The sequence below is a fragment of the Elaeis guineensis genome, chromosome 7, assembly GCF_000442705.2.
Source record: "Elaeis guineensis isolate ETL-2024a chromosome 7, EG11, whole genome shotgun sequence".
Lineage (NCBI taxonomy): Eukaryota > Viridiplantae > Streptophyta > Magnoliopsida > Arecales > Arecaceae > Elaeis > Elaeis guineensis.
Genome location: NC_025999.2, coordinates 12,758,774 through 12,771,929, shown reverse-complemented (window position 1 = coordinate 12,771,929; position 13,156 = coordinate 12,758,774). Strand labels below are relative to the sequence as shown.

Sequence of the window (13,156 nt, the reverse complement as noted above, 5' to 3'; positions counted from 1 at the left end):
TGATGGTTCACATGAAGTTTGTAACCAAAATTAGTCATTCTCTTCATATAAAGTGACTTCAATTCTCAGGCTAAAATGTGAAGGATGACCGCCTAAAACTGATAATAACCAGAAAATGAACGAAAAATACAGAAAAATGACCACTAATTTAAATCTAATAAAATCTGGTGCAACATCACACAAACTTGGATCTCCATCACATTGTATAGGTTGTCAGATAATCATGGGAGATGCTACCAACAATCAAGAGAATCATAGTGATAGTGACCAATTTGGTCACTTATGGGGATAAAAATGGAATATAACCATTTAGTGATTCAAAAATCCAAACTACTAACCTCCTTGAGTATTGGTGCATTTAAGTAGCATATGCGCTGGCCATCTGGATGCCTTTCATAATAATCCTGCTGATTAGACTCCATATCAGAATGTGAAAGCAGAGTGATCTCATTTGTTGTAGGAACTACTCCTTCCTTGAGATAGCTCCTTCCAAGAAGAGCATTTATAACAGTAGATTTTCCAGAATTAAATTCACCCTGATGATATAAGATAATTATGAGATACACGAAGCTGATATCGAAAATTCATACTATAAAAATGCATCTTAGAGAATGGAAGAAAACTTAATTCAGATAGCCATAAGAAGTCACATCTTAATTTGCATTAACAGAATAAGATATATCTGGCATGCAAGCAATTTTTGCCTCTAACATCAGAACAGGTGTGCTGAAAAGGGTTTTAAATAATTAATAAATTAGAAAATATATCCAGTTATTCAAAGACTTCGACAAAATAGATCTAGCTTATTATTACCTTAACTAAAGTATATATAAAATGACAGTTTTGAAATCAGGAAATACTCATTTTTTATTCTATCTATCATTTTTTTATATTGAGAATACTCTCATATCTATCTTACAAAATAAGTTAACTAGCCTGCTTGCTCTTTTCCCTGCATTAACAATCACTTGTATGTGCTCTCTCAACCCCTTCCCAATCAGATAAGATCCCTTTTTAAAACTCTTGAACAGTGTGCCTCTCCTTGATTCAACTCCCAAACAGATCAGACTCTCTCTCTCTCTCTCTCTTATTTGACTTAAAACATATCCAGTCCTGTATCCCTTCTCTCTTCCCTCAACCATGCAGTATATGTGCCCAGTTACTAGCAAATAGAAATGCAATTGAGTCACTATCAATGATCTGATGAGTTCATTATCTGTGATGCGTGTTAAACCATGTCATTTACAATATTGTACAGATAATGCAAGATTGCAAGCATTCTGTAATTGAAGCGATTGTAACTTAAAATGTGATTCTGGTTCTATGTATGATGGTTTAAAAGAGAGTATATGTCATTTTGGAACCAAGAGGTGAGTTCTCATCTATGTCCTTAGGGCAGTAACAGAAACAGTTGAACCAAAATACATTACAGCTTGTGCTTGTTTTAATGGAAGTGCATTTATGGTTAGTTGAAAATATAAGAAACCTATGCCCTGGTTTGCTATTCTCCATCAAATCTCTCTTGTTCTTTGGCAGTTGCTCCTCAATCTCCAACTGCTTCTAAGAGCTCAGAAATATACAACAAGAAGAATACATAAACTAAATTTAGTCAGTCGTCTAAAAAGTATTTTTTCTTCTTGTACCTGTATAAGCCAATTGTTTTCTACTTTATGTCTTTTGCTCATCTGCTTCAACTCTTGGGCAACTTCAAAATCAGGATCCATCTTGTCAAATCATCAAACCTCAATTTTTATGTTTGGAGATGCAACTCTATCAGCAAAATTTTCAATTCGAGCCTCTAACACTTACAGGCTAAGATCCTCGCACCAATTATAAGCACTAAAGGAGACTCGAGTTGAAAATTTTGCTGATAGAGTTGCACCTTCAAATAGAAAAATTGAGGTTCAATGGATTGACAACGAGAATCCTAACTTTAAATTTGTGCAAGAACTATTTTCAGATTTAGAAAAGACATGAAATGGAAACCAATTGGCTTATATAGGTGAAGGGGAAACGCTATTTTTCAGATTATTGTTTAACTTTTACTTTATGTTTTGTTATTATTGTATGTTTCTGAGTTATTAGAAACAGTTGGAGATCAAGAAGCAATTGGCAAAGGAACAACAAGAGAGACTTGGCCCAAGACGGACATCCATAAACAAAGCATAAGCTTTGCTTTTAAGAATAGGAATTTATATTTAATTTATTGCTAATATGATTTATGGCATGCATCTAAGAACCACAGTTACCGAATATGACACCAAAAAGTAAAAAGGGAAGCACATGCTAAATAAAAATGGAACATTGGAAACTAATAAAAAGAGTTAAATGTTGATACAGCAAAGGGTTTTATTTCCAATGTATGATCCAGGAGGAAGCAAAAAGCAATTCATGGGTAAGAAAATTCTATATCCCTTTTGCAAGAAAATAGACATGTCATATAAGAATAAATGATGTTTTGTGTACTATTTACTAATATAATGTTTTAATTAGGATTTATTAATATAAAAGGAAAATCATATAAAATAAGAATGCTTAGATAAGATGCCAATCTAATTCGCTAGTGAGTTCACAAGAGTGTTCCAATCTTGTTGGTTTCTATCCGACGGCATTACTCAATGTCCAGTAAATTTTCCAAAACTACAACAGCCCTTCTCATTGATTTAAGTGTCACTGAGGATGCTAACAATAGCATGTGCCACCAAAATTTTCATTAGACTATATGAGTAAAGAAAACAAAAATCTTGAAGCAGTAAGCTGGATAGAACTAATGCATTTTTAAATTGCAAATGAGCCACCAGCTCTTTCCAATGACCTGCACTTGGAGCTCCAAATTGCATGGTGCAGGTGTTTAGTTGTCAACAAAGCCCAAAACTGAGAAGTAGAAGAGGAAAAGATAACACCAAATAAGAGAAGGACGATAACAAAAAAACGTAAGAAGGCACATTGTTTACTGAAAAAGGTCTAGAAAGACCAACAAGTGCTCCTATCATGTTTGGCCTGTGATATATTTGAAACAAGGTCTGCAGAGCCGATACTCGGACCCATGTCGGCCAACCGACAGTACAAGTCGATACGGGTCCGTACCAGATCGGATCAGCACGAACCGATACAGAAGCGAAAAAAGGAACCGGAGAGGAGGAAAAGAGAGAAAAAGGGGAGAGAGAATGTGGTCGGAGGAGACACCGGCGGTGGCCACAGATAGATGCTCGAAGGGCTGCCAAGGCCTCCACTTCTTCTGCCAAATCGCAACCAAGAGAGAGAGATAGAAAGAGGGAGAGGAAAAAAAAAGGAAGGAGAAAAAACCGACGAAGAGGCCGTTGGAGGACCTTCGACTGGCAATCGTAGCTGCCAAACGATGGAATCATGGCCCGCAATTCCACAGGCATGAAACAGGGGCAATCGCCGCTATTTCATAGGATTTTTTAAAAAACCCCAGCCATAGTGAAGCCGGCAATTGGTTTGCCGGTTTCACTTGTTTCACAGAATTTTTTTAAAAAACTCCGATCACAGTGAAGTCGACAATAGATTTGCCGGCTTCACTTAAGTGAACAGAGACAGTCACTCCTATTCCACAACCATGGCTCCGTCCGTGCCTTTCTACCACGTAATGTCCACGGCAGCCACCCGACACCCTCCAATGGCCTCTCTGCTGGCTGTGCCTCCCTCCGATACCCTCGCTTCCCCTCTCTCTCTGTCTCTCTTGATTAAATACCCTATCGAGTGACATGGAACCGCGAAGGCCTCTACGGCCCTCCGACAGCCTTGACAGGCCACCATCGGCCCTCCAACGGCATCGTCCCCTCTTTTCCTTCCCTCCCTCTCTCTCTTCCTTTCTTTCTCTTTCCCTCATTCGCTGTTCTGATTCAAAAGGCTGAACCGTCCCGACTTGCGGCCAATATAGCTCGGAATGCCCTGAACCGTCCGATTCGAGACAGTTCGACGAACCCTGATTTGAAGTATCTTCAGATTTTATAATAGATTAACAGAAAAACTAAATACATAGATATTATAGTAGAAATTGACTAGCAACTACTCAAGAAGCACCTCCCATACGTGCACTGAAGGAAAAATTTCGAATGGTCACAAATGGAGTACTTATTTAATAATTTTTTTGAAGCTGGCTGTTTCTTTCAATGGTTCATATCCTGATATCTCTGGCTACATTTTGCATCATTAGGTGATTGCCGTTCATTGACTTATTCAGTGGTTCCTGAGCAAATGATTGCATAATAGCAGTAGTTATGTGGTTTCATATTATTTCCACTCACTTTCTTCTTTACACCCAAATGTTCTTTATTGATAGCTTTTTTATCAACAGGTTGTGAAACATGCCTTTTTTTCCACAAAACTTGCAAGAAGTTAATTGGAGCAATCATCCAGATGGACCAGATCAGTGGGTCAGATTTAAGCGAATAAGCTTAAAGACAATATATAGCTCAAAACAATTGCCAAGACCAACAGCCTGGCTTGACAAATTAGATAAAGCGATTCTGGCAATCACAAAGGTCAAATAAGGGATGTTACTTAATAATCCAGGGCCAATATACAATGCTCATCATTCAGATACTAGGATGGCATCTTAAAAAAGAAGAGTACAGATGCACCTCTTAATCACCAAGAAAAGAAAAAGAAAAATGTGCTTTTAGATACTTTGGATCTAATCCATTGATCCCACCAGCCATCATTACCCTTCTATAATGATCTGAAGTAGATAGTCTAAGAAGAAGCTTTGTTTGCCAAAATAATTTCTTCACACACGAAAGGACTTCAATCCACAAAATAATAGTCACCCCAATTATAAGCAGCATGTGCTTGATTTCGAATCATATAAGTTTAGTAGGCATATCCCCGATGAATAAATTTTTTTTCAATATTGCCCTGCAATACCATCCATCGCAACTTTATGATCTATGATATTCTTATTAGTTATTACAAATCAAATGCTAAGATTTTCCACAAAACATTTCCTCCAATATTTGGGGATATTCTCCAACTTCAATGACAATGGCCCACTATATGAAACTTATTTGATATTTCCAATCAGTGAATAAAGATATCACTTATCAAATTCTTAGAAAAATCAACCAAATTTGTAGGGTGTTCAGTCCTAGTTGGGAGAACATTGGTCGGAAATTGTACTGGTGAAGAAAGCATAAATGACCAAGGCAAGAAGCCTCACATAGGGATGAAGACATACTTGAAAAACCACAAGGGACTGAATTAAGAAGCACCACAAAAGGGGGAAGGAAATAGTTGATTAACCTGATTAAGTAGAAGATTTAATTTGGTACAGGAAGTAGCATCTACTTAATAGGCAATCATACAAGTAGAACGAAAAATAAAAAATATTATTACTCTAACAAAAATAAAATTAGTTTGAATATAAAATTATAAAAATAATTATGCTTCGTCAAGGCATGTATGCAGAAACATGCACCAAGCAGGTGAAGAATGAAGAAGTGAGAACTTGAGTATTTCGAATATTGTTAAACAGAGATAAAAAATAATGTATCATGCTGACTTAAATATATAAACTGATCTAGCACAAAGGTATCGGAGACTTACTACTGTATCCTAATATGTAATAATATAAGTCCACTCCAACAAAAAACATAAAGTTCTTGCAAGGAGTTCACTAAATTTTAAATTTACCACAATAACCAGCAAAAAGGGCTCACTGAGACGAGAAGCAGCATCCTCAAGAAGTGAAATCTCCTTCATCTGCCACCCAATGTAAACATTTATATGTTTGAAGTCAAGTACATGAAAAAGAATTAGTAGTAGTAGTATTGGAAATCATTTGAAGGGCATTTTCAGCTACCAAATGTTTAACATTAGAAGATCACCATTGGTGCAGCTTTCTTGACAACCGCAACCACTTCATGTAACAAAATTCTTTCGGCTTCAATCAACTGTATCTCCCTGTCACCTAATTTCATAAATCCAGCAACCCTGTTCTTCCCATTGATTATGACACTAACACCCTCCATGTCCATTCTACTGGAATTTGCATATACATCTTGTGAGACTCTATTCACCACATCTTCTTTAGAAAATGCCTTCAGAATATCATCACCAAATAGCTTTATATCACCCAGAGTGATGACAACACCACATGCATCTAACTGGAGTAATTTTGATGCCATATTGACAGGTAATTCATCATGAAGTAATTCAATTGCAGAGAAGAATAGAGGCACCTTGACTTGCTGGTTAACAGAGTTTTCCAGTATTGTAACATAATTGTCATTCTCCGTACTCATTATAAGAAAATCAGCACCTTCAGAACTAGATGCACTAATTGCAGAGTTTGCAGTCTGCACTGTTCTTGCAACTAGAGGGAGATATACAGAATCCGGTTTGGATTTCATCATCATATTCCTTGCAACAATGGCAGGAATACCTGCATACAATACAGAAAGAAAAAGAGAAACATTTCCTTACTTTCTTACTCTCAATAATTAGATTTCGATGTATCTGGGCAAAAGCAGGACCAAGATAAAGAAGGCCAAAAAAATAAACCTACCAAAATGCTTCAAATGCAGTGACAGCAAACTAGATTAGAAGAAGATGATGAATAATATCATATAACAAACAATGACAAGACAAGCATAGATTATCTACTCTGCCAAACTACTAATGGGGTTAAATAGAAACTCTCCTGCTGGAACTTCACCTTAAGTTCGGACTCCACACTTTTAATATTTTTTCCATATCAGAGGGCCCATCGCATGCTCTCGCAGGTATCGGGAATCCTTCCCAGCAGATCTAATTTTCTACCTCACATTTCTGAAAGGAGCTATCTCTCACACACACAATATTTGACCCTTTAAAAGTCATGCACACTTGCACATGCATGGTACTAGTCTATATAGATTGTACTCACAATGATTCAGGATAACAACTAAATTAAACATCATCAGAAATATTTCTGATCCTATTTCCAATGAACCTCCATTATTGGAATTTTTTTTAATGTTTAGCCTACTTCGAGCAGTATCCAAATATCTCAGATGATAACGCATTGGACCTGACTTTAACTCAGGAAGTTCCCAGACAACTTAGTAAAATGTCGCTCAACCATATTTTGCTTCCATTACTTCTCATATCTAATCAAGTGTTGTACAATTCCCAACAAAGTAATGTTTCAGCATGTGTTAAGGCGTACATGGTAAACATATTGTATGAGTACTCATTAGCAACTTTAAATACTTTCACGATGTTTGATGTTCCCAGCTTAGCAATTCGAGTACATTGTGAGAATATTTTACACATGATAATATTTTCATAGACATGTTCATGACTAAGATGTCAATTGAGCCTTTTTAGTTATACAATGAATTATTAGTCAGTTGCAAATCATATCTAACATGGGTTAGGAGGATTGATCAAACGATAAAATCCATGGTTTGTTGAACCACCCCGAATCGGGCAGTTCAAGACATGCCGAACCAGACCGGCGGCTCACTAGTGCGGTTTGAGCATCCAATTCAGAACGCCGGCAAAGACAGAGCGAGAAAGAAGGAAAGAGGAGGAGAGAGAGAAGAGGGGAGGAAAGTGTTGACCCTATGATTGATTTTGATGATTCCAAAATTTTGAGTAATTATGATTCTAATCATGTATTTCAAAGATGAATGTAGGAATTCTCAGGTGATTAAATTGAAGAATTCATCCATGAAAATGATTCTCTTAAAAAAAACTAAGTCAAGGCAATTCAAGATGATTTTTCAAGTTTTAGACTTAATGAAGTCGACCCCAGGGAAAAGGAGTCGACTCTGGCACATTGGAAGAAGACTGGCACAAACTCGAGTCGACTCGTGAATAGTATAAGCCGACACTCTCAGAGAAGACAGAAAACTACATTTTCAGGACTGTAACTCGAGTCGACCCTAAGCACGAAACTACAATAACGGCTAGTTTTCTGTAGCTTTTCAATGGCTAATTTTTGGATCTAACGGCTACTGCAAGCTTTCCAACAGTCAAAACTTATTCTCTAACTAACTCCAAAATTTTTAAAAGCAAGAGAATCAATTTAAAAGCAAGAAAAAAAAGATTGAATAAAGAAATCAATCAATTTGTGAGAGTTACATTAAACATCTTTGAGAAGAGAAAAAGAGAGGATTTTTGTGCACAGATTTAGTGAGCTTTCAAAAGCAATTTTTTTCATCATCAACAATATCTTCTCAAACATCAAAGAAGAGAGGTCCAGCATCAAAAGAGCAACTCTTCATTGACTTTCTCTAAGCTAAAAGAGTTTTCATTTTCTATTTTATTTGTGCTAAAATTCTACATTCTTGTATTTTGTTTTCTTTACAAGTTTTTTTAAGAGAAAGAAACTTGGTGATGTGCCCAGGCCTGAATAACTATCTTATGTAGGTAAGAACAAAGATTGGAGCACAAGAAAAGAAAAAGAAAGAAATCTTTGAAATCTGATTGATAAGAAAATCGCCACAATCAGATCACAAAGGGATAGAATACTACACTCAAGAAAAGAAGAAAGTGGGTGATAAGTTCTAAGGTTTATAACTCGACACTAACATACAGGGGTTAGATAAGAGAATTCAGCAACACTCATTTTCATTCATTGAAATCTGAATTGAATACATAGGTCGCCTCCCTTTATATAGATAAGAGAGGGAACATAAGATAAATTCAGTAAATGGAAGGAAATAACAGAATTTGACTATCATAGAAATGATGGTGGCTATATCTTGCTACAAAAGAAATGATAGTGGCCGTATCTTGCTACTATGGAAATGATGGTGGCTAGAAATCATGGTGAATTAGGAAGAACAAAATAATTTTGACTGCATCTTGCTACTATGAAAATGATGGTGGCTGGAGATCATGATGAATTAGGAAGAACAAAACAACCTTGATTGCGTCTTGCTACTATGGAAATGATGGTGGCTGGAGATCATGATGAATTAGGAAGAACAAAACAAGCTTCTAAACTCGGCCCTTTTTCCAAGCAATAATTTTTTTCAAATTCCTACCAAATCTGATTCGCACCACATCATGCTTCTACGCACGTGAGCAAAATCATCAATTTGGCTCTTGGATCCATATATGGCATGTGATCATCTCTTTCTTCATGATGGTGCACATCATTTCCCCCTTGTTGAGTAGGATTTGTCCTCAAATCCAAGTCTTCCCCATCATCCAAACTATCCTCCAAGTAAGGAGAAAGATCTCGAACATTGAATGTAGCGGACACATTGTAGTCACCAGGCAATTCAATCTTATAAGCATTGTCATTCACTTTCTCAACAACTCGGAATGGACCATCAGCACGCGGCATGAGCTTAGATTTTCTTTGGTTTGGAAATCGTTCTTTGCGAAGATATATCCAAACAAGATCACCTGGAGCAAAGCGAACTTGTTTTCTTCCTCTGTTGGCTGCCTTCTCATAAGCCGCATTCTTCCTCTCAATTTGCTCCTTGATGCTCTTATGCATGGACTTAACCAACTCAGCTTTCTTCTTCCCATCCATACAAACTCTTTCGCTGATTGAAAATGGTGCCAAATCAAGTGGGATGATAGGATTAAACCCATAAACCACTTCAAAAGGAGAATGCTTAGTAGTGCTATGAATACTACGATTGTAAGCAAACTCAACATAAGCCAAACACTCATCCCAATTCTTCATATTCTTGTTAACAACAGTGCGAAGCAAAGAAGAGAGGATACGATTTACCACTTCGGTCTAACCATCGGTTTGCGGGTGGCAAGTCGTGCTAAAGAGCAATCTAGTACCAAACTTTTTCCACAAGGTCTTCCAAAAGTAACTCAAGAACTTGACATCTCGATCAGACACAATGCTTTTTGGTACACCATGCAGACGTACTATCTCTTTGAAAAATAATTCTACAACATGTGAAGCATCATCGGTTCTGTGGCATGGCACGAAATGAGATATTTTTGAGAATCGATCCACAACCACCAGAACCGAATCCTTCCCCTTTTGTGTTCTTGGCAGTCCAAGTACAAAATCCATACTCAAATCTACCCATAGTTGATCTGGTACAGATAGCGGCATATACAACCCTTGTGAAGTCTCTTTGCTTTTCGCCTTCTTACAGGTAATGCACCTCTCAATGACGTGATGCACATCACGAATCATAGCTGGCCAATAAAAGTGCTCTTTCACCATCTCCAATATTTTCTTCTCTCCAAAATGACCTGCCAATCCACCACCATGAGCTTCTCTCACCAAAAGCTCTCGAATGGAACTGTTAGGAATGCACAGCCGACCTGACTTAAACAAGTATCCGTCATGCCTTTAATAGCCATTTACAGCTCCTTTCTCGCACTCTTCATAAATATTTGCAAATTTTGGATCGTCCTTGTATCGATCTATAATTAACTCAAATCCCATTAGTTTAGCATTAAGCAATGAAATCAAAGCATACCTCCTGGAAAATGCATCAACCACGATATTGACATTCACTTTTTTGTATTTGATCACATAAGGAAAGGTTTCCAAGAATTTCATCCACTTGGCATGTCTACAATTCAACTTGCTTTGTCCTTTCAAGTGCTTCAAAGACTCATGATCAGTATGGATGACGAACTCCTTTGGCAATAAATAATGTTGCCAAGTCTCCAAAGCCTGAATCAGAGCGTAGAACTCCTTGTCATAGACAGAGTAGCTCAAACTTGCACCATTCAACTTCTCACTGAAATATGCTATGGGACGCCCTTCTTGCATCAGAACAGCTCCAATGCCCACACCGGAGGCATCACATTCTACCTCAAAAGTCTTGAAAAAGTCAGATAGAGCTAGAATGGGTGCTGAACTCAACTTCTCCTTGATCAACTCGAAGCTCCTTTGGGCTGCTTTAGTCCATTTGAATTCTCCTCCTTTCTTGATGCATTCAGTGATAGGAGCAAGAATAGTGCTGAAGTTCCTCACAAACCTCCGATAAAAAGATGCTAGGCCATGAAAACTCCTCACTTCAGATACATTAGTAGGAACAGGCCACTCCTTGATCGCTTTCACCTTTTCCTCATCAACTTCCACTCCATGTTGTGACACAACATAGCCAAGAAAGACTATGCGATCCTGACAAAAATGATACTTTTTGAGGTTCCCATATAGCTTCTCTTGTCGCAGAACCTCAAAAATACCCCTGAGGTGCTCCATATGCTCTTCCTGATTCCTGCTAAAAATTAGAATATCATCAAAATATACAACCACAAAATCACCAATAAACTTACGCAGTACATGATTCATCAATCTCATGAATGTGCTAGGTGCGTTGGACAAGCCAAATGGCATGACCATCCACTCATACAATCCGAACTTAGTCTTGAATGCAGTCTTCCATTCATCACCTTCCTTCATGCGAATTTGATGGTATCCGCTCCTAAGGTCTATTTTTGAGAAGACCTTAGCTCCATGCAACTCATCAAGCATATCGTCCAGTCGCGGGATTGGATAGCGATATTTTATTGTGATCTTGTTTATCGCCTTACTATCCACACACATCCGCATAGATCCATCCTTCTTTGGTACCAACAGAGCTGGTACTGAACATGGGCTCATAGACTCCCTCATATAACCCTTCTCCAAAAGATCCGCAACTTGCCGCTGCAACTCCTTGGCCTCCTCGGGATTGCATCTGTAGGCTGGTCTATTTGGTAGGGCAAACCTTGGAATGAGATCAATCTGATGCTCGATCTCTCTGATTGGTGGCAATCCTTTTGGTAACTCTTTCGGGAACACATCTGTAAATTCCTCCAAGATCTCCTTCATTTGCGGTGGAAGGGAGACTTCTTCACTTGAAACCTGCTTAGCTACAAGAACAAAAATAATTTCATGGTTAGTCAAAACTCGCTTCACTTCTCCCTTGTTGGCAAATAGGTTCTCTTTCTTGCCCTTTTCAATCACAAGCTGATCCTTCTGGACCTGTTGCGGGCTAAGTGGTACCAACACTATGTTCTTCCCATTCTTGGCAAATGAATAGGTGTTTTTGAAGCCGTCATGAATAGCCCTCCGATCGTACTGCCAAGGCCTTCCCAAAAGAAAATGGCTGACTTTCATAGGAACCACATCACAAACAACCTCATCTTTGTAGAACTTGTCAATAGAAAAAGATACTACAACCTGCTTTGTAACCTTCACATCACCATCGTCAGTAAGCCATTGCAATCTATAGGGACGGTGATGCTTCATAGTCACCAGATTAAGTTTTTCCATCAAAATAGTAGAAGCCACATTGGTACAGCTACCCCCATCAATGATAACACCACATACCTTATCATGGATGGTGCACCTGGTATGGAAGATATTTTCGTGCTGCTCATCATCCACTTTGGCTTGTAGGTTCAGGTTGCGACGAATAACCAACAGCTCTCCTTCATCTGCAAACTCCACATAATCTTCTTTTACCTCTTCCAAAATAGCATCATCTTCATTTTCAATTTCTTCTTGTGACTCCCGAATGAACATCACCCTCTTGTTTGGACATTCAGAGGCTATATGACCGTAACCAAGACACTTAAAACACTTGATATCTCAATTTCGTCTGGGAGGTTGTGAATTCCCCACCTTCTCTTTTTCTTTGGCCGCATCTGTGACTTGCTTGCTAGAATCACCTTTTTCTACTTATTTTGGAACCGCCTTAGGGACGGACCATGGTGATAAGGAAGACGAGTTGGTAGTCTTACTTGACTTACTTGCACCATGCTTGCACTATCTCTCCACCTTAACGGTAAGTTTGATCACATTGTCAAGGAACACATAAGATTGCAACTCCACCGTATCAGCAATCTTCTTATTCAAGCCTCTTAAGAACCTTGCAATGGTCTGTTCTTGAGGTTCTCGCAAATCGCATCTCATCATCAGCATCTCAAATTCTTTAACATAATCCTCAACACACATCCCCCCTTATCTCAAGCTTTGTAACTTGATGTACAGCTCCTGCCTATAATATTGAGGGACAAATCGCTTCTCCATGATCCGCTTCATAAGCCTCCAGTTCTGGATCTCCTCTTCTCCATCTCTCCTATGCTAAGCTTTCACATTCTCTCACCAAAGATTAGCATAATCAGTGAACTTAAGGGCAGCAAGTTTACATTTTTTAGCTTAGAATAGTCTTGACATTCAAAGACCTTCTCCACACGTTGCACCCATTCCAGATATCTTCGG

General features: G+C 38.2%; 1 protein-coding gene across 4 annotated transcripts in view; it reads right to left on the bottom strand.

Annotated features, from left to right (window-relative positions):
- The window catches only part of LOC105049151 (probable transmembrane GTPase FZO-like, chloroplastic), a 52,658-nt gene that overhangs the window by 22,544 nt on the left and 16,958 nt on the right, over positions 1-13,156 (bottom strand). For all 4 annotated transcript variants that reach the window (XR_832745.4, XM_029265719.2, XM_073260589.1 and 1 more), the window contains exons 2-4: positions 5,850-6,406; positions 5,656-5,724; positions 339-536 (exon numbers count right to left, since the gene is read on the bottom strand). Coding sequence is in view for 3 of the 4 variants with exons in the window: in XM_029265719.2 (XP_029121552.1) it covers positions 339-536; positions 5,656-5,724; positions 5,850-6,406 (824 nt within the window). In the remaining variant the exon portion in view is untranslated. The remainder of the gene's footprint in view (positions 1-338; positions 537-5,655; positions 5,725-5,849; positions 6,407-13,156) is intronic.